Here is a 22129-nt window from a genome sequence, read left to right as displayed (position 1 = left end):
ATCCAAATGATGACTAATCCAAACTGTTTCCAATTCTTTAAATTAAATATATTTCACGGGGTGATAATTTTTAGAGTTATACCTCAGGCAAAACCTCTCTGTTCTCCAGATAAAGAGAAAAGGAAAATCAGAAATCATGTATGAATGCAGTAAGGCAAAAATGTGTTAAAAACAAATGAAATAGGGTAGAATTTTTATGAGAGTCTGACTTTCATGGTAATTAGGCCACCAAGCTATTTAGACATTTTGGAAAATTTTACCCATCATCAACTGTTTCTTCTACTTACACACTTGGAGATGCTGAAAGTAAAAGGAATGCATGAAGAACTACAATTTTTTCCCATCTTCAAAAATAACAAACTTTAATGTTATTATTTAGTGTATTATTTAATTATTCATTTTAAAGAACCCAAAGTTCAGGAAGAGCTTTTCCATCTGCCTGCTTTTCCTAAAGGAAAAAAGGGAGCTGAGTGAAAACTGAGCATTTCTTGGATGAAGTTCAAATGCTCTGGAAAAAGATGAACAGCTGAGTAGAATATTAATCCTCTAGCATACCTAAGAAATGAAAACCCCATAGTACAGAACAAGCTTAATTACAAATAAGGGGTCTCATCTTACAAATACTATACACAGAAGCAAAGACATTGACAGATTACTCATGAGTAAGAGATGGTCACATATGTTAAGAATGTTCCATTTATTAGTATGTCAGACATGCTACTTATACTCAGAAGCATAACTGGGCAGTTTTGTGCTTAGTGACAGTGGCATACAGAGCAGTGGCCATTGCTGGGCTATCAGTGGTGACTGGAAAAGTAGTGGTGGCTGCTATTTTTTTGCCCCCTCCCCTTAAGTCACTGCCCATAGCTGACACTCCAGTTATCCCCGCTTAGTTACACTACTGTTTATATTACATAAAAACTGTCCCCTTTCCATAATCTTGTCTTATAGAAACACAGTATACACAAAGCTCCTTCTTCTTCATTTACTTACAGCATCTTCTGTAATATCAGCCTTTTCTCCTAACAACTTTGCACTTTTGTCAACAACTGAAAGTCCAACTACAGATCTGGATTCAGTTGCATTGATTCTCAGGGATACTCTCTCAGATGGACTGACCTTATCTTTACTCCAAGATATTGTGATCTGAAAAAAAGAAGGAAGAGATTGGTTTCAATTACACAGTATTATCAGGGGTCAGCTAATGATTCTCTCTCTCTCTCAGTAGCTCCTTAGCTTAATTAGTAGTTGAGAATATGGGTTTGCAGGACAGTCTTGGGTCTATAGGAAGTAAGGGCCATCCCTCAGAGGCACCCTAGGATGACTGCTACTTTGGCCAATACTGACAATGGAACTGGGGATATACTGGAATTCTATGACTCAGAACTAAAAAGATGAGGATCTAAACTATCAGCTTCTCAAAATGGGAGCAGTAAAAACCTTTCATGACCTCATCCCCCCTCCTTTGTAGAGACATGAGTGTGTAACACATACTGGCCCATGGGTTACACTTCCAGCCTGCAGAACAGGGTCGTAAGAGGCCCTTCCACAGGCATCCCGGAACTTCCCTAGTAATGAAGAAGTTTTACCACGTGTAAACAGGTGGGAAAGGGCCTGGGGAAGGTGGAAGCCACAAGTCAATATACATCCAGGATGTCTTCCTACATCAGGAGTGGGCAAAATGCGGTCCGTGGGCCAGATGAGGCCCACCAAGCCATTCCATCTGGTCCACAGGACCCCTAAAAACTTTAGAAAATTAATATTTTTCTGCCCCTGGCTGCCTGTCATGCAGCTCTTGATGGCTTGCCAAAACTCAGTAAGCAGCCCTCTGCCCAAAATAACTGCCCGCACCTGTCCTACATGAAGAGAAGAGTTCCTTCTAGGCATTTCCAATGCATCCCATCCTGGCTGTGATAGATGCCAGTTCAGACCTCCTGTTTTAGATTAATAATTTTCCATTTTCTTCATCAGAGAACCATATTTGATTATAAATTCATGTTGTAAAATTGAATTTAAAGAAAAAAATCAGGCAGATCTTCACTGCACTGAACGGTGTGAAAAGTGTGAACCAGTAGCAAACGTGACACTCGTAGCTAAAATAAATGTTATTAGTGCAAGTTAGTTTACTGTAAACAAACTGTTCTCCCTGGCACAAGCCCTGCAACTTACAAGGCTCACAACAGGAGCAGTGTTTTCCCCACTGCCCCTGCTGCAAGCCCCACGCTTCACAAGGCTCGCAGTGGTGGCAGCATTTTTCCCACAGCCCCCAATGTAAGCCCTGAAGCTGACAAGGGCTTGCAGTGCAGACAGCACCAGGAATACTGCCCTAGTGCAAGCCCCATCAACTGTGGGGCTCACAGCCATGGAAGCTGGAGCACAGAGAGCCCAAGATCATGATCCCAGGCACCCCCTGCACCAGCAATAAGGCGCAAGGGGAACTAATACATGTTCCCACTACGGCACCTCATGCTATGCACGAGGCAGGATGTGCAATTGTGTGGATTATGCATTAGACCCAACTGCACCTTTATCTACACACGCAGAGGGGCCCTGAGTAAGAAACAAAGAAAAGTAGAGGAGCACCAATATATCAGTCCGATAACAGATCAGCACCAACATAAAGAAAATTGCCTGTATTGGAAATTGGCCTGACGTGGCCAATAAATGCCTGTGCACGTGTGCAGCGCAGCACATAGTTGCTAAGGAGCACAGCCCGGCAGTGTGGAGAGCTGCACGCAGCTAGTAAGTCTGTTGTGGTTGAAGGGGAGAGGGGAGGGAAGAGCCATAGGGGGAGTAGATCAATGTCCCCCCACAGTGAGGCAGGGAGTGGCACAGGGGCTGGGGCAGGTGCTTCCCAGCTAGGGTGGGGCAGGCACAGGATGGAGCCACAGCTTATTCAAGGGGCCCGGGGTGGCTCCTGCCACTGCGCACACCCTGGGAGGACATGAGGGTGGGGGTCTGTGCCCCCGGATCTGTGCAGGATGGGGGGAGCTGCAGCTGCAGACTGGGGCCGGGACTGTGCCAAGCTCTTCCTGGCGCATGGGGGCCACACTCAGGGCTGCGCTCCTGGCACATGGGGGCTGGGCCAGGTTGCAATTGGGGTGGGCAGAGGTGGAGGCACTGGAAGGGGCGGTCACGGCAAAATTGGGATGGTTGCAGACCACTCCCCCATAACCACCGTCCCAGCGCAGCACAGCCCCGCCCCAACCCCCGCCCTCCCCCTGACATGCCAGGAAGAAGAACCCAGTGCAGCTCTGACCCCAGCCCACAGCTGCAGCCCAACTACCCAGATCCAGGGACACACCCCTCATGCTGTCCTGGGGTGCACACAGCAATGGAAATCACCCCCTACCCTGCAGCCCCCAGACAAGCCACAGCTCCATTCTGTGCCCTGCCCTACCCCAGCTCAGCAGCACCTGCCCTAGCCCCTGCCCCACTCTCTCCTTCACCACAGGGGCCTTGATCTGCCCCTCCCACACCCCTTTCCTCCCCGTCCAAGGCTTACCAGCCGCACACAGCTATATTGGAAATCATATCCGTGTTGGCCAATATGCCTCCTTAAAAGCTGACTATCGGTATCAGCTCCCAAAATCTCTATCAGTGCAGCCCTAGAAAAATATTACGCCAAATTCAAGCTTAATATCCTACCTTGTTTTCAAAAACAGGTTGAACAGGAATAACCAGAACATCATTTACCACGTCTCCAGTCTCTGTAGTATAGAAAATAACTATACATGCCAAAGGAGCCCAAGAATTTTCTGCTGTTAAAGTGAAGGTTGTTGTAACTTTTTTGCCAAAAGCCACAATTTGTTCCTTAGATACCACCTAAAGTGGAAAATAAAACATCCAAGTCATTTCAAGCTACTGTGTTACCATCACAAACTAATGCAAGTAACCAGAGAATCAGTGAACAATGACCTTCAACAGAAAATATATGAACCTGTTCCCTTTTAGAGAAGGCCTGAAGAGGTGGTTTATCTGTTGTGTGAGGTGTGGTATGGAAGAATTATGAATATACTTACATTCATAACTTGTCTACCCATTTAATCATGGAAATGTTGTGAACAAGTATAGAAATAGCACAAGAATAATATGATAATAAAGATATTGTGGGGGACACAAAAACATGGTAATATGGAACACACTTCCTGGATTCTGAAATATATTCCTCCCAAGCAAGTACATCAAACAGTCCATTAATAAATTAATCCAGTTCTATTTAAAATCTGCTTTGGTGCTTGGCCACAATGCTTTGGTTGGAAAGCTGTTCCAGAACCTCATTCCTCCGATCATTAGAAACCTTCTGCTGTTCAATCTAAAATTATTCACAAGCACGTTATAACTATTCGTTCTTGTACAACATTGTTCTTCAGCTCAAAAAACTCTATTGTTCCCTCTGGTACTTATGCTTCACATGTATTTACAGGCAGAGAAAAAGCAATTGAAATCTAACTGAAAAGGGAAATAATTTTAATCAGATAGTTTAAAATTTAGAGGGGCTTTCTCTGTTACAGCTTTTACCATTTTTTTTTCAAATTTTGAGACAACTGCTGAATTCTTTCACCTATTTTTGATCAGCAATTTTAACACTAATTTAACTCAAGGAAGCTGCCTATTAAAAGTTAGAGAAGTAAATCTGTTTTTATTAATAATTCAAAATCATTTTTCATTTAAAAGCTAAAAAAAACTCACCACATACATACTTCAGGCCCTCAAATCCATCATTTCATAAAGACTACACCTGACATTTCTGTTATTCTTCAAGTAAAAAATAAAATCCAAGGTGAACTACCATACACTTTAAACCTTTTTTTAATTCACTTTCAGGACTTTTGATATATAGGGGGTGCAGTGTGGGCAGGAGGTTAAGGACTCCTGCACTATGGTAAGCATCTTGTTAACAGTGTTCCAGCCTAACTTGTGTTGCGATATTGGGAGGGGATCCAACCACTCTTGCCACTTTGCCTGAGGCTCATTGGTGAGAGCTAATTCTGTTCCCATGGTTCCACTTCATTGACAAATCAGCTAGCCTGATATACTGCTTCCTTTGAAATAATGTCAAAACTGTCTTCAGTGCACATTCCAAAAGAGCTCTGAGAGGCATTCTTGTTGGGACAGTCGGTGGTAGTTTCTCTGAACAAATGTGCTGTAAGGATTCTTTTCTTTTTACTTATTGCAAGAATTACACATCTCTGAAATACTCAACAACACTGCTTTACTCATCTAAGTTAATTGATCACATGTGAAAAAATAGTAACTTACCATATAATTGAACTCCTTTATTGGCATATTGCTTGCAATACTCAGCTCAAAAGGTGTTCCAGCCTAGAGAAAGAGCATAATTATATGGATAAGAATGCCCATGATGAATAATTTACTGAAATATTTTATTGTTAAATTCAATCTAATTTGAATAACTATTACCTTTACATCCTGTCCTGGGCTTTTGATCTGGAGGTAAGTCTTGCTGGGGGCATTAAATACATCATCAACTGTTATACTAGTTTCACCATCAAGAAAACTAGCCTGCAAGACAAGATCCAAAAGTCTATAGGTAGAATTATAAAATCTAGTTAAAGCTCATTTATATGCTAGTATTAAAAGTGAGACATAAAAATGTACAAATAATAAATTCTACACAAACAATGTTCATCATAGTAATGATGACCAGATTATCAAAGCAAAAATAAGTGCATGTAATATGAGATGGAGATGGATACACAGTGAAGACTTTTGTAGAAAAGTGCATTTGGAACCAGCTTAGCAGGTTCAAGAAAAAATTAAAAGGTACCTGTTCTCTTTCTGCAGCAGCTACGCAGAGCTAGAATCATCTCAAAGAAGTTTATTAAGAATGGGAAGTGTCTTTTTTGAAAAGCCATGCTGGGAAATTCTTATTTTCCTGGGCCCTTCTTAATGTGGTGGAAAAGTGACAGCATGAGATTGGCTTTGCACTGCTTTGGTCTCTGAGGCAAAGAAATGCTGTCATTTCCTTCAATCACAAACCCTAACCAGACACTTTGCAAGGGGTCTCCTAGACCTGCACATAGCACCATTTTCTCCAGAACTGAAAGGACTCAAAGGAAATGCCCTTAATAAATGACATCTTGTTTTCAGGGATACATAGGTACCGTTCACACAGCACTCAGGGGCATCTTTACATATGCTATGGAAGGGAGGGGAGTGCTTTAATTAGAGCAGCTCCCAAGAGCTGCTTTAATTAAAGCACCCACAGCATCTTGTGGATTCAGTGTCCTGATTCAGGGCAGGGATGCTTTAACTAAAGCTTGTTCAATGAGCTTTAGTTAAAGTGCTCCCCACCATCATTTTGAAGTGTGGGGACACTGAACACACGTGACGTGGAGGCTGCTGGAGGACGCTAATTAGCATACTCCAACAGACTCAATTAATCAAGTCTGCTCTGATGCACTGTAATTACAACACGTCAGACCAGCATCCCATGATTCATACATCACTTAAAGGAATAATTAACGAGGAGTTGAGGGCTGACTCGTTTTCAGAGATTTTTAACACTGTCCATATCAATCGTCACAGAAGCAGGATAATGCACGTTTGACAAGCCACGTCATTCACATTGTTTTCATTTTGTTGGCTTAGTGCGCTGAGATATCACAAACCAAACAGTACCTTCATTTGTAGACTTCTTGCAGTAGCCAGAATTGGAATTTCAATCTGAACAATTCCTGTTTCTGGGACACTGTAACTTAGGGAATGAACTGATTCATTTCCCTGCTGCGCAACTTCATTTTCACTTAGAGAAAACAAAGATCGGTGAGAAACTGAGTCTGACTGTTCCGCAGTGATGGTGACATAATTTTGTCTGTCTTCAGCTGTTAGAGGACTGTTGTCAGAATGCATTACTTTCAGCTAAAAAAAAACGAAACAGAAAAAAAAGGTCCATCAGGCAGCCCAAAATAAAACTCCGTGACTCAAAGTGCAACAACATATTCATTTTTATGACACTATTATATTTCTGAAACAACTCTCCTCCAACTTCTAACGTATCGATGTATTTCTAAACTCTTCGTAACTTTGTAAGTAGGCAAGCTAAATTCCAAACCTGACACTTCACATATTGCCTTTGACTGTTAAATGATGATACAGAACAGGCGCGCTAGGAAACCTTGCCCTTTTCACCTCAAGGCACTACCAGTGTTTCAGTGATGATGCCTTGCAACATGTGAAGATTCAGCGTATGTCTTAAATCATTTACTTTTTCATGTCATTCCCACTTCACAGCAGAAATAAGAGATAGTTCTATGCTGACATCATGTGTAAGATAAGCAAAGCTAATACAGTACATTCTGTTTAAGTGAATGACCCTGGCATTAAAAAAAACAAATTGTTCTTTACCTGATATATACAATTATACAAATACAATGTGCACAAATGTAATTAACTATAGGAACAGCCTGTACTGAGCTTTCTGCTCCTCATTAAAATTTGTTACTGTGTTTCTCAGGGTCTCTTATATTTCTAATAACAGTCTTAAAATTGATAGGAGCAGATCTAGAACCCGCCCTGAAGTTGACAGTTTTTATGTAGATAAAGGGCATGCCATTACATTACATAATAGACAAGAGTTCCTATTTATTTAAGCAGTGTATGCACTTATGCACTTAACCATATGCAGATAACCAGGGACCCTGGTTTTTGCTGATAAAAAAATACCCTAGTTTTGGATTAAAAAAATAACCCCAAATCCACATTTTCCCATGATTAAAATAAAACACCATATATAGTGGTGTTTTATTTTAATCATGGGAAAATGTGGATTTGGAGTGGGGGGAGTTCATTCAAAAATTGGGATTTAATTTTTTTAATCAGAGAAAACCAGGATCCCTACAGATAACCAATGTTCATTATAATGTAAGAAATAAGTAAAAACTGGGACTAGTCAAGATAACAGAAACTTGGTGGGATAATTCAACTGATGAAAATATTGACATAGACTAATATATAGCATGTCTAGGGCGGTCAGGCGGGGGGAGAAGGAAGAGGTGTTACTCCGTATATTAAAGCTATATATACTTATTCTGAGGTACACAATGAAGTAGGAGTGTCTGGGTTAAGGTAAAACGGGAAAACTGCAAAGGTGAAGGCATGGCAGTTGCGAACTGTAGACCACAAAACCAGCGTACAAATCACAGGACTTGGTGCTTGTAGAGTATTTTAATTACAGTGATACCAGCTGAAAGATAATATAGCAGTATGCAGACTGTCTTGGAAGCTGTTGGATTTTCATGGGGACAACTTTTTCTTACAGATGGTGCAGAAACCAACGATGGAAGGAGGATCTTCTCAATTTTCTCCTTACCAGTAGAGAAGAATTGGTTTATTGTGAACAATGCATGTCTAACCAACCTGATTTCCATCTATAACAGGTTAAAGCCCTTGTGGATGGGGCTGAGCAGTGCATCTCATTCAGCAGAGTGCATCCAATACAGCTGATTCCATCTCACACAACATTCTTAGAGGCAATAAGAGGAAATATGGTGAAACATGATAACAGGCATCCTGGGGGGATAATCATGCTCAAAGAGCAGTCATCAACTGCTTAATGTCAAATTGAAAGTGGGTATTAAGTAGGGTTCCCCAATGTCTGTCTAGGAACCAATAATGAAATTAAAGAAAAACCAAATCAGGGCTCGTGAACAACCTGGATACCTAAATTGGAGACTCTTTTTAGTTATAAACATTACAGCGCAAAGATTTCAATCAACCAAAGATAATTTACTTTAAAAAAAAAAAACTGAAGTGAAAATAAAAAAAAATGGATTATATACATTTGTAAATCCCCTAACCTAACCTTTTAAGGAAAAGCACAGAAACAACTCTGACATCTTTGTATTCACATGAATAAACCACAATTAAATGGGAGAACTTACAGTAGCTATAAAGTTCAGAGAAGGTTTTAGAACTTTAGGATAGTCAGAAAATGCAATGATGTAGTCACTCCGCTTTGGAAATACAGTGGTGCTTGAATTTTGGGAGATTCCTGTTGGAAAACCATGCGTAGAAGAAACTATTACTATTTATTAGAAAAAAAATATTTTAAACAAGTTCTCTCTGATCCTCTTCATGCTCTAGGTAATCATATTTTTATGGTCATTCCAGCAGCCCAATTCATTTCGTTGCCACCATCCTGTCCACCGAGTGTTAGTATACAGGTATCCTTCCCCTTAGCAGTAGATGCACAACACTGAACAGTGCTTCCATGGATCCATCCCACATCTTTGCCATGGACCCAAACAGGATGTCAGATGCATGCTCCTTAATTCCTCCAATGATTCAAACGATATAGTTATGTAAGAGGATAACACCAATAAAAATACTTCGCCTTCAACATATGATCCTGCTTTAGTGCTTTTTAAGCTCCGTAATAAGCTGTTACATTACAGCTCAGTATTTGGTTTCTACAGAAAGGCATCATGGCTAGGTACAGACATTCAAAAAGCCTGAGGTGAAATTGATCTAAGTTTCGTGGTTTTATGTCATCAGCGTAGTTTAGATCAGTAGCAAACAGAGCAGAACACACAGCATGTTTACATGTCACCTTTTAGAAGTACTAAAACACAACACAGTATGGGTGTTTACTGTGCTGTGCTCATAGCACATGGTTTAAATTTTGCCGCTACGTCATCATACTGGCTCACTAACCAGGGAGCATGCCACTATGGCAACGTAGCTGGCAATCATGTGTGGACCCACGTGATCACTGTGTCACCATAGCATGCCATACGGCAACATAGCACATCCCTACATCACAATAGGACAATGTGTAGACACACCTATACGTTCGGCCTTTAGTTGTGGGGGGGGGGGGAAAGAGGGGAGGTGAATCTTAGGCCAGGTTCTGCCATTTTTAAACCAGTCTGCGCATGCTGAAATTCTGTTCTGTTACAGGTATAGACCAGTTTACAATCACTTATACTGGTAAAAATGTAAATTTCTATACCTAGTTCTTATATTAAATAACATACCTGTCAATGATTCAGTAACTATAGCAGTAATCTCTACTGGTCCTCCATCCATGAAGTCACTTCCATACCACTGATTTTGATTAGTTAAATTTTGCATCTCCAGGTAGCTAAAAGTGAAGTTCACAGATCCATTTATCTGCAACAAAGAAAATAAGGTCTTAATTTGTTTCTTCATTTCCCCCCCATTCAAAGCACCTAAAATCAGAACAGCTTTTTATTCCTTATCAATTATTTCTGGTTAAAGTGTAAAGTTCAGTACAAAATTATAATTATAGAATATCAACACTAGAGGTTCTTGTTTTTCATAAGCATTCTTTTCAACAACAGTTACAGTAAAATCCTAGCAACATTTTATAATGGTGTTATTATGATTAACCATTATATATTTACTGTGATAACGTTTGTTCATGATATTTCACTTAGAAATACAGCAGTCTGATGCCTTGCATAAAACATTTACAATTGAAAGATATGATTCCACAAAAGGCCATAGTTAATCCACCATGGCTTGAAGCCTTTAAATCAAGACTGAATTTCTTTCTGGAAGGTATGCTCAAGATCAGGCTCAGAGTTGATGCATAAATTACTAGGTGAAATATTCAGGTTTGCATTATACAAAAGGTCAGGTAAATCAGCACAACAGTCCCTTCTGGCCCTACAGATTTAAAATCTATAAATCTATCACACTAGGAACCTGTCAACCAAAAACTCACCTCCATTGTTTGTGTGATATTTCGCTGGTTTCTCCAATAGAGGAGAAGAGAACAAATGACTGTTACAGTTCCTTTCACTGGTTTTCCATAAGTATACCTGGAAGGAACATGCAAGCACACTTAGAGCAAGCATTATCACCCAATGGGTTTGGAGTTCTTAAGGATTCATGACAAAAAAGTAAACCAAAATTTTACCCCCCCTTAAATTATATAAACATCTAGAACATGCACCACTTGAAAAGAGATGACTTTTTAAGCTGCAATCGATTTATTCTCAGTAAGAGGATGAATTTGTAAATCATGGCAGAGAGGTGAACACAGAATTGGAAAATGCTGTCCTTTCCCCCCCTCAACCACATGGAAGACCTATTATAAAACAATGCTTATCTATGCCAAGTACCTGTATAATGTAGAACAAATTAAGCAGATTAAACTACACTGGGAACATGTCTACATGTGCTCCCTCTTGGGAGCAGCCCAATACAGAGCAGTTCCTACCCTGTTCTGGCCTGCTGCAGGCTCCCCAGAGGTGCTAGCACAGGGGTTGACAAGGAGAACAGGAGCTCATCCCAATGCACACTGGGCCAGGAGAGCTCTGCCAGCTGCAGTGGCAGCTATCTCCTACCCCTGTGTACATTGGGAGGGGGTCCTGCATACAAGCTAGTCAGGCAAACTGAGGTATGCAACATTACTAAAGTCTGTCATACTTCCATGGATTAGCAACAACAAAATGGAGCTGGGCAAAAATTTTTGCCAAAAATTAAATGCGCTAAAATTCACCTTGAGAAGTGCCTAAACTATTCCCAAATTCTGGTTGAGTTTGGTAAATAGTATGAGAAAAGGGGATATGGAATATTACATAAAAGTTGGATAATTTTATGTTGATGCTTTTGAAATAAAACATCTTGACTTTTCCTTTCAAAATAGTATTCGTTTCAAATTAACAAACTTTTATAAGAAATGATGACAAAGGATTGAATCAGGCAAAATTAATTAATTAATTAAGGTTCCTCCCTGATCAATTATAGCTTCATTTTTTAAAAAATCCAATACAAAATGTTTCAAATAAGATGCAGCTCAATAAGAATATTATTGACTATAAACTGCTCCATGCCATCTTAAGTTTAAAAGTCTGTCATTTTATAAAAGCAGATATTAAATGTCTTTAGTCATGTACCATCAACCACGTGAAACACACACTGTGCTTAATAGCTAAACTGGCACTTGAAGGAAACAATGACTTGATATTTTTATGTCCACATTTTGATTTATAATATCTACTTTATGATTTATTAAGACACATATCAATTGTGAGAGAAACATGTATATTTATGATTTACTTACTTCGCTGTGACAGTACCCGCTAAATCAGCACCTTTTGAAGAATATAATGATGCTTTTAGAGTAACTTCAAATTTTGGCAACACTAAAAAAAATTCAAATGGAAAATTTAAATAATATTAAGAGGAAAGTATTAAATTCAAACTCAGAAGAGAAAGTATCACCGACAAATATTTCTCTATAATACAGAGTATATTTCTATGGCTTCCTAAAGACAAATCTTTTGAACTAAAACTGGTATGAATTAAAGGCTCAGACCTATGATTTAAATAGATTTCCAAGAGGATACAGAGGTCTGTCTGTACAGACTGGGACCCAACATATCACTGCTTTTTTCTCCTCAAGTCATATCAAGAGAGATGAAATCGGTTAACCTAGTGATTCCACACTGCTATCAGTGAATTTAAAAGACCATAGAGGTGATACAGTTTAATTCACTTGTGTTCAGTTCACACAGATGATCATTCAGAATTGAAAAGGAATGTTCCCTTGAAGCATATGATCAGGCATATTTGGAGTTTCTGCCTTTCTCCACAGTGGAAAGTGGGAATCATCCATTCAGATGCTCAGGAAACATCCCATACAAGCCATACCCCATAGTAGCTACTGGTTATGAACAAACAAACTCAAATCCTTCCCATCTCCTGCAATTATTCTCAATATCACATACTTAGAAATAAACAAAATAAAATTTACAAAATGAGTTTCCTAAATAGCCTTCTATCTTCCAAATCTCGTGCTGGGAATGGGTTCTCTCGCACCCATTTACACAAATACAACTCTATTAACTTCAAAGTAGTTTCTCTTAATTTACATAAAAGAATCTTTTTTATGTAACCATAAACTACATAAAAGGGTCTTCTTCACTGAAGTCACTTTAAATCTACAGTTGTATTATTATGCACACTTTAAAAAAAGACACCCATCACTGTAATAGCTGAGTCTCAATATCCTCTCAACATGTAACCTTCCTACTGCCAGAAATAAGATTATTTTCTGCATCTAAAAACACACAGTCAACACTTACCATATTCTACCACAGTAAATCTTTGATAATAAGTTTGACCCTATAAAAAACAAATACAAGAAGGTATGTAAACTGTGGTTAGATTATTTGGTTCAGTACATCTACTCTGGGCCTAGTCGCACATTCATTCAAGAAAACCGATTCAAGAGTTTGGGCAACCCCATTAAGTTATATTTGTTGAAAAAATGTCATTTTAAATACTGAGAAAACCAACTACCAATATTGTACTATAATGTCTATGAAGACAAACATTATTTACTCAATTGCAGTTTCACCATGACCAGGTACAGACATTACACTTTTACTGGTATAAGTAAGTAAGTATAAGTAATCAGAAACCAGTCTATACACCATAACAGAACATAAGTTCAGCACACAAAACCATTATATACCTATAACAGAATAGAAGTGTGGTGCACACAGACTGGCTTTAAAACAGTGAAACACAATCTAAGATTTGTCCCTCACCAAAGAGCAAATGAGTGTTGTGTTCGCTACTGATCTAAACTATGCTGGTTACAGAAAATCAAGGAATTTAGATTCCACCTCCACCTCCTGAATGTCTGTACCTAGCCCATGAGTCCATCAATTAAGGATCCAGTGCTCCACGGTGCTACACACCATAAATATAAACAGTAGAGAAATTAGCCAAGTTTCAAAGACCTTGTAATATAGGATAAGAATCAGACACAGCATTCCATAACTAGTCTTAAAAATTATTGAAAAATTCAAAAAAATCTGAAAGATTCTTTTAGCCCTGTGTACACTGCAGTGCTGCAGGGTTTTTGGTGAAGTTATATCAGTGTTGACCTTGGCTCTGACTCTTTTGCTGATTGCTTTACAAGCTGGAGGTAAGAAATAAGCTCTATACAATGTATAAAATTGATAAAGGCTTCTTCCTCCATTTTTCCAGTTTTTTAATTTCTTCAGCTACCTCCTTATTTTGTCTAATAAAAAGTAATCTTTTTCCACATTTACCCACACAATTGTGATGATTTAGGTCTCTGTAAATCCCTCTAAGCTGTAACCCACTGCCACCCCTACTTTTCTTTTAGCATTATCGCTTTCCAGGACTGCTTCACACTGTGTACCTCACTGTGTTTTGATGGAAAACATACAAGCCAATCCACCAGGGCCATACAATTTAAAACTAAATTCTAATCCATTATTCTCTGCCTATAAAGGACTTGCAGTGCTAGCAAAGAGTGATCTGGCTAAAGATGGCCTTAAGAAATTACTGCCGACTGCTGCAGGTGGTACTAGCTCACCCAAAATCAGAAAGGTGGGAGCAATCAGGGAAGCAAGGAACTCTTCAGTGAGCTACAACAGAAAAAGGAAGCTTACAGGAAATGGGAACTTGGACAAACAACTGGGGAGGAGAATAAGAGTATTGCTTGGGCATGCAAGGATGAAATCAGGAAGGTCAAACCAGAATTGGAGTTGTAGCTAGCAAGGGTAACAAGCAGAGTTTTTACAAGTATGTCACCAACAAGAGGAAGATCAGAGAAAGTGTGGGTCACTTACACAATGGGGGAGGCAACCTACTGACAGATGATGTGGAAAAGGCTGAAGTACGCAATGCCTTTTTCACCTCAGTCTTCACAGGCAAGGTCAGCCCCCAGACTACTGTACCTGGCAGTACAGTTTGAGGAGGAGATGAGCAGACAACAGCAGCAATAAAACAGGTTAGGGACTATTTAGAAAAGATGGATGTGTACAAAGCTATGGGGTTGGACATGATGAAAACTCATGGTCATTGGGAGAGGTCCTGGATGATTGAAAAAGGGCAAATAATGTGCCCATCTTTAAGAAAGGGAGGAAGGAGGACCCAGGAAACTACAAACTGGTCAGCCTCAACTTAATCTCTAGAAAAATCATGGAGCAGGTCTTCAAGGAATCCATTTCTAAGCAGTTGGAAAAGAAGGCAGGCACGGATACAAGAAGGGCAAGTCATGCCTGACCAACCTGATTGCCTTCTAGGACAAGATGACTGGCTCTATGGATGTGGGGAGAAGAGTGGACATGATATACCTTGACTTTAGCAAGGCTTTTGATATGGTCTCCCAAAACATTCTTGAAAACAAGCTAAGGAATTACAGGTTGGATGAATGGACTATAAAATGACAGAAAACTGGCTGGATCATCAGGCTAAAAGGGTAGTAATAAATGGCTTGATGTTTAGTTGGCAGCTGGTGTCAAGTGGAGTGCTGGTGAGATAGAAGTTGGAACCCTGCAGAAATGCCAGAATCTATCTATCTATGAAAGACAAAATATTATTGTGTTCTTTTGGGTGCACGAGTTGCCATTTAAAATTTACCATATAACAAAGGTCAAAATTGAAGTAATATTACTACTGTGGGTAGCTCAGAAACTGCTGTGCTGACTGCTAGTAAATATTGTCTTAATAGAACCCTTTCTAAGTCTCTATAGGCCTGGAAACAACACTGTGACTTTTGGTCAAGGAGAGATAATGTTGCATCGCTGCAAAACAATGTTGGATTGCTGAAAGCTGCAAAAGCCTTGCACTACTGCCAAAGAACATAAATGAACTTTTCTGCAGAAATGCTAAAAGCACATAGGTTTCAGTGTTGCTGCATGCTTTATCCTTGTTGTCTATTTGGGGGGGGAGGCAGGGGGGGCGGGAGTTCTTGGTTATACTGGCACCTAGCAGGCAACATTTTAAAATTCCTGAACTTACACTGCATTGCAACTGACTATAAGCAGACCCTACCTAGACTAAATTAATTCAAAGAAACATTTGGTGATTCTTTTGAATGAATCAGATTATTTTGAAGAGTAGCATAAAATAAATATTTTCTTACATAAGCTATTGTATAAGGCTATTGTATAACTATACTGGACTATGCATTGGAATCTCCTGGCATGGACTTGTAGAACATGCAGCCTCCTATTGATTTCAACAGTATATCACTCAAGTAAAGGGGTGTGAAAAATACAGCACACAGGTCTCATCCAAAACACAGACTATCATCTGGCCAGTGGTGGGTTTTGACTGAACCAAGACTGGACTACAGCTTGCAACAGCCCCATCACCACACACTGCACACAGTGTACAGGACCAGTCCTGAGTGTGCACTGCACGTGATGTGCAAGGCCAAGTGTGGTCCCAGCTGTACACTACATGAGACACCTGCACTGGACCAGCCCTGCATGTTGGACCCGGCCCATGAGGCCAGTCTATGGGCCTGATTTAGCCTGTGGACTGGGCCCGCATACCTCATCTGGTCCATGGAGTCCAATGCATTTGATACCCCTACTCTAGTAAATCTTGAAGCAATACCAGTGCCCATCTATAACAATTGAGATAAACTATTAAATATACTATGAATAAGAAAAAAAAATATTTTACATAATTTGCATTCTGTGATCTCCCCAGAAGGCAGCAGTTGTATATACATGACTGTCATGGATCCACCCCAAGACAAAGATACTTCTGGGGGTTCACCTTGTGACATACATGGATATTCTCCCAAATTAGGTTTTCTCTCTAATTGCAGCTAGTACAAAGCTGTGCTCAGTCATATTGTTCTCCTATACATATGCATCACAGCAGTGGCACTCAACCTTTTTGCTTCACGGGCCAGACAGAAGGTGCCCAGTCCCTCCATGGGCCAGATTCAGCCAGTTGGCCTAACCTGGCCCTGATCCACACAGGGAGGAAGTGTTCCTGGCTCTGACCCAACTACATGGGAGAAGGAGGCATAGCCTAGCCCCAACCTGGCTGTATGAAGGGCAGGTGGAAGGGACATTTGGTCTGGCCCTGATCTGGAAGCACAGGGCTTGGGAATTTGATGGTGGAGGCCGGCTGGCAGTATTGATTGCCACTGCTCCCACAGTACCAAATTTACTGACTTGTGGAGAACTTCATTGGCTGGGAGTTGCCACGGCTCTGTGAACCAGATATGGGGGTTAAGTACTGCTGTGTTATAGTATTTGACAGAAATGTAAAATTTATGTACCTTTATATTACAGCCAAGAAGGTGTCAGTAAACCAGTGATTAACTTAAGCAACCCTCAACTGTTCACACTTAGAAGAGGTAACGGTCATGAATGTGACCTCTGTCTCAAAGTTACCATCAAGGAAAACACCCTAGGAGGTAGTCAAGCACTTCTTCTCGGTAGACACCTCTCTCAGAGAGTGAACATTGATGAGGAGATCCACCACAGGATCTGGTGTGCAATTGCTTCCTTTGGGAAATTACTTTGGCATGTTTTTATTCCTCAGGATCTCTAGAGAGACACCAAGAGCCAGGTCTACAATGCAGTAGACACTCCCAAACAGAACCCCTGGGGAAAGGAGACATGGCCTGGCTCCATGTGGAAAGGGGGTATGGCTTGGCCCCAAGCGTGAAGAGGGCATGGCCTATTCCCAAACCAAACCCCTGGGAGAAGGGGTGTGGCCTAGCTGCAAATGGCAGTGTGAGACTTGGGGTCTGAAAATTTGGTGGGGAGGGGGGTGGTGATTATTGTAATACCCACTGCTCCCCTACCGCCAAATTTCTCACCCTATAGGGAGCCACGCGGGCTAGATGTGATGGTTCCATGAGCCAGAGGTTGAACATCCCTGGTCTAAGAAAAGCAAACTAAGCAAAGAAGCTAATAGGAGGATGCAGAAGACTCTGAAGGGTCAGAGGCAGGGTCTTCAGTCTAACCTAGTAAATCTGGCTAAGGACTGTAACTTTGGATTTGAGGTCTAAAGTAAGAACAGGTTAACGTTCTTCTGCTGTTTTCTTTTGTTTGTTTACTGTTAGACCTCCATCTATCTCAACATATAGTTACCGACTCCTTATGCTTGTTCTTTTTTTCTCTAATAAATCTTTCTGTTATCTTTTTATAACCCACTTAATGTCACCAATACTTATGATCTCACAGTATTTTGACCATTCAGACGTGCCCCATTCCATGGAAAGAGGGATCCAACTTTTCTGAGTGCATGACCAGGCACAGGTGTGATCCTTCTAGAGGGCAAAATCCCCTCTGCGAAGGGCTGGTGAGGCCCAAACGAGACAGGTAGGGTTGAGGGATCACAGGTCAAGAAGTTGGCCTCTGGCAGTGCACCTAAAATGGTTCTCAGTAGTTATCAGCAGACAGCAGAGAAGGTTTGGAGACAGAATGAGAACCCAAGGTTCAAAAGCATACCGCCACCACTTTCTGTGCGTGGATTAATTGAGTCTGCTCCAATGCGCCAGATATCCAGCATGTCCCTGCACAAAAATGTATGTGTATAAGTGCTTACAGGTGTTGCATTATGCGTGGGGTATGTAGCAAAGTGGGTATCCCCGCTAGCCGCAGCTTGCCCCGCCACATGCCTCTGGGCATGCCGCCCGCCTGTCTCACTTGCCACACCTTGTTGGAATATTAATATGCTGTTAAATAAGGCGGGAGGCTGCCCATTACTGCACCCCCATATTTGAGGGTGTACGCGACTCTGTATCTCCCCTACACCGCGGCCCAAGCCTCACAGATGGCATCCAGATGTTACAGTGCCCCGGGCTACAGCCGGAGCATGCTTAAGCCATGCCATCAGACCTCAGTCACACACAGTCATACCGCCTGCCTCTCACTCGGGCCTCACTCACCCCACCTCTCTCTCACAGGGTCTCTTTCTCACGTTGACAACTTACGGCTCCTTCCTCCCTCTTGGAGAGGGCATCCTTTGGCCATAGGCTTAGCTAGTCCATTCCTTGGGTGGCAGACATACCATCAGTTGGGCCTCTCCCACAACCCTTACTGGGGTAGGGGCCAGCCAATTACCCAACCAGGTCTAAGCACACTCGGGCCCCTTTCGGGGTAACACTCAGGTTCTGTATGTGTACTGGGCCCTCAGCCCTCTACTTCTTCTCCCCCTCTACTTGGGGCTCCACACCACCCCCTCTACTCAGGGTCTCGGGGCTTCCCTCCTTGGGTGGGCTCAGTTGGCCATACCCATGCCTGGTCCCCTCTACCTCCATTGTCACCTGACCCACCCAAAGGTGGGAGCTGGGGTTAAGGCGCCCCGACCCACCTTTCACCAGGGTGGTAACTGGCCTGATATTTCCTGGTGGTTCCCGTACCACTGGGAGCCCTACCAGACCACCCACTCCCAACAGGGTGCAGTTTTAAGTCATGCCTAGGACCAGGAGCCTCCTGACCATCCCCTACAGCCCCTCCCTTACCTCCAGATGATACCATGAGCCTTGCAGCCAGGCAATATTGTTGCCTGGCCTTCCAGCAGCAAAATGCCCTGTTTATATGGGCAGCACTGAATCCAAAATGGCTGCCCTCATCAGGCACCTGCCAGCTGCTGGCTTCAGGCCCTTAAAGTGGCAGGTACCAACACTCCCCTGTCATACGGTAGAAGTGAGGAGTGCCATGCAAGTGTTTACTGTCTCTAGCAGGAAAAACGCAGCTCAGACAGCACAGAGGAGGTAGCTGGCTACAAGGCACCCACTGGCCAACAATCAGTTACCTTGTCCCTATTCAAACTCTCTCTTATTTAAAGGATGTTGACCTCAGAAAGAGAGGACTTACAGGCAACCCCTGCTTAGCACTCTTAATTAGTTCCTCAAAAACTGAGCATTAAGCAAAACGAGTGTTAAGTAAAACCAAAAATATTTGATGACTCAAGATGGCAACTGCAAGTGTTTATAATGACCTAAGCTGGCAACCATGAGCGTTACAATGAAACTCGCTAAGTGGAATCAGGTATCCATTTAAAATGAGCGTCACAGCAAAATAATGCTAAGCAAAACAGTGTTAAGAAGGGGTTGCCTGTATTTGGAAGAATGGAAGAAACAGAGGGGCACAAGGATATTTTACTAAAACTGATGTTGATGGAATAAATAGAATATTTAACCAAATTATTTTATGAAAAATGCTTAGGTATTTTTCCTAAGCAGTGAGACATATTAGACTGTGCAAACAAGCTGTGAGGGAAGTTGTGGATGTCTCAAGTTTTTTTGGTCTTCTATGTATATGGGGAACAAGACAGGGGCTAAAATATGTCAAAGGCTCTCCAAAAACATTCCATTTGTGTCTAATATTTTGCAAAGGACTTCCTGATGGTCTGTAAGAAGACAGTCTATGTACTTAAATGTGCCCCAAGCTATGAAAACCTTTTGGAACTCCTAAACTAAACAGCTCAAAAGGATTCTGTCAGAGCTAGATTTTGTGCATCTGCATTCACAGGGACAAGTAAGATTGTCTAAAGCACTGATTCTCAAACTTTTCAAACTCAAAGCACTTCTCCATAACTTCTGTGAATTCAGCAGCATGCCATTTCAAAAACAAATTTATTTAAGACAGTGCTTACCTCCTTGCAGAGGGGCTAAGCAGTGGGGACAGACCAGCTGCCAAGCAGGGAATGTTTAAGTCTGCCCTTATATACTTATTTCCTCACACCTCCCTTAAAGGAGTGGATTCATACACAGGCCTATGGGGCCCAGGCCCAGGGGCCTCTGCCAATCATGCCCCCCTCCCCCGGGGGCAGGTGCTAGAGCAGAGGCCTCCCGCGCTCCCCAGCCTGCAGGGAAAGTCCTATTAAGCAATGAAATTCGATCATGTGTTAAATGTGTGACAGCTGGTGGGATGTGACAGCTAGAAACTTGTATGTCCACTCTGTCAGGATGGCTGGGGTGATGTGGCAATGAGGATCCCTGCCGCCCCTGCCACTTCCTGCCCATCTGGCCTCCCCCTCTCCTGTCCCTGGAAGGAGCCTAGTACTACCCTCCTTCCCTCTCAAGTATCAGGTCACAGGACAGGCAGGTGGCACAGGATGGGACCCTGGTGTGCACAGACCCCCCCAGCTATGCTGAAGCCAAAGCCATCTGCTCAGTGAAATCACACAGAGGTCCCCCCCCACAGTTAGCTTGGGTGGGGAACTGGGAATCCAAATGCACTAGAGCCTCCAGACAATGTGCTGAGGGGAGGCAGACCACACCAGGTCTCCTCATGGGTCAGCATGTGGTGCTTTGGTCCTGCTGCCAAAGGGGCACAGAGAAGGGGAATCCTGCTATCCCCTGGATGCTTTCTGCAATTCTAGACCCCAAATAAGGCTGCCGATAGAGCGGGATCTGCAGCTTTCCCCAGTGATGGCAGCTCATGTGAGGAAGTGTGAGCTTTCCAGAGGATGGTTAGATATGTCATGGGTGACTTCAATTACCCGGACATCTCGTTGGAGGATCACTCAGCAAAATCCGAGCAGTTGTAAAGCTTCCTGTGGCGGACTGAGGGGGTAATCTCCCGCTCTGACCCCTTAGCCCGGGAAGCCTGCAGCTTCCCAAGGGCCCACATCTGAGACACTGTGGAGAAGATCCCTAAGCTCCTCCAGCCCACAGACCACTATCCCATGCTCCTTATTCATGTGGGCAACAATGACATGGCTCAGAACACTCTCAGCTGGGTCATGAGGCACTACAGGGATTTGGGAGCAGGGCTAAACGGTTGCAAAGCTTTCTATCATGTGTGGATGACCTCCACCTGACTCAAGAAGTCTATGGACCAACAAGAGACAAAGCGCTGCTCGACCTGGTACTGGCTACAGCGGATGACCTAACAGGCGACCTAGTGATTGATGGGAAGCTGGGTGACAGCGACCACGAGCTGAACACTTTCACCATCCGTCGTAAAGCTGGCAAGTCAGTCAGCAACACAGAAGTCCTTGACTTCAGGAAAGCTGACTCTGACAAGTTCAGGAGGCTTGTCAGTCAGGCCCTAAGGGACCATGACCCCAGGGAGAGAGGAGTTCAAGAAGAGTGGCTGCTCCTCAAGGGACCGACCCTCAATGCACAAGCTAAGTCTATTCCATCTTGCTGGAAAGGCAGCAAGAGGGCACAGCAGCCCCCTGGCTCTCCAGGGACCTGGCAGACCTCCTGAGGCTAAAAAGAAAGGCCTACAAAAGGATGGAGGATGGGATTCACCTCCAAGGAGGATTATTCTGCACTGGTCTGGTCCCCCAGGGAGCAAACCAGGAAAGCCAAAGCTGCAACTGAACTCCAACTAGCTTCAAGCATCAAGGACAACAAAAAGTCCTTTTTCAGATGTGTGGG

The 22129-nt window shown here is 42.4% G+C and overlaps 1 protein-coding gene across 1 annotated transcript in view; it reads right to left on the bottom strand.

The window, feature by feature from the left end:
* CD109 (CD109 molecule) overlaps positions 1–22129 on the bottom strand; it is a 106885-nt gene that overhangs the window by 43752 nt on the left and 41004 nt on the right. Inside the window, exons 6-15 of the mRNA XM_019538158.1 lie at positions 13083–13122; positions 12059–12140; positions 10715–10811; positions 10002–10137; positions 8907–9016; positions 6646–6885; positions 5425–5526; positions 5263–5325; positions 3649–3825; positions 994–1146 (exon numbers count right to left, since the gene is read on the bottom strand). Of these exons, the coding sequence (XP_019393703.1) occupies positions 994–1146; positions 3649–3825; positions 5263–5325; positions 5425–5526; positions 6646–6885; positions 8907–9016; positions 10002–10137; positions 10715–10811; positions 12059–12140; positions 13083–13122 (1200 nt within the window). The remainder of the gene's footprint in view (positions 1–993; positions 1147–3648; positions 3826–5262; positions 5326–5424; positions 5527–6645; positions 6886–8906; positions 9017–10001; positions 10138–10714; positions 10812–12058; positions 12141–13082; positions 13123–22129) is intronic.

This window comes from Crocodylus porosus, unplaced genomic scaffold, assembly GCF_001723895.1.
Source record: "Crocodylus porosus isolate Cpor-Errol unplaced genomic scaffold, CroPor_comp1, whole genome shotgun sequence".
Classification (NCBI taxonomy): domain Eukaryota; kingdom Metazoa; phylum Chordata; order Crocodylia; family Crocodylidae; genus Crocodylus; species Crocodylus porosus.
This window is presented reverse-complemented; position numbering and strand designations above follow the sequence as displayed.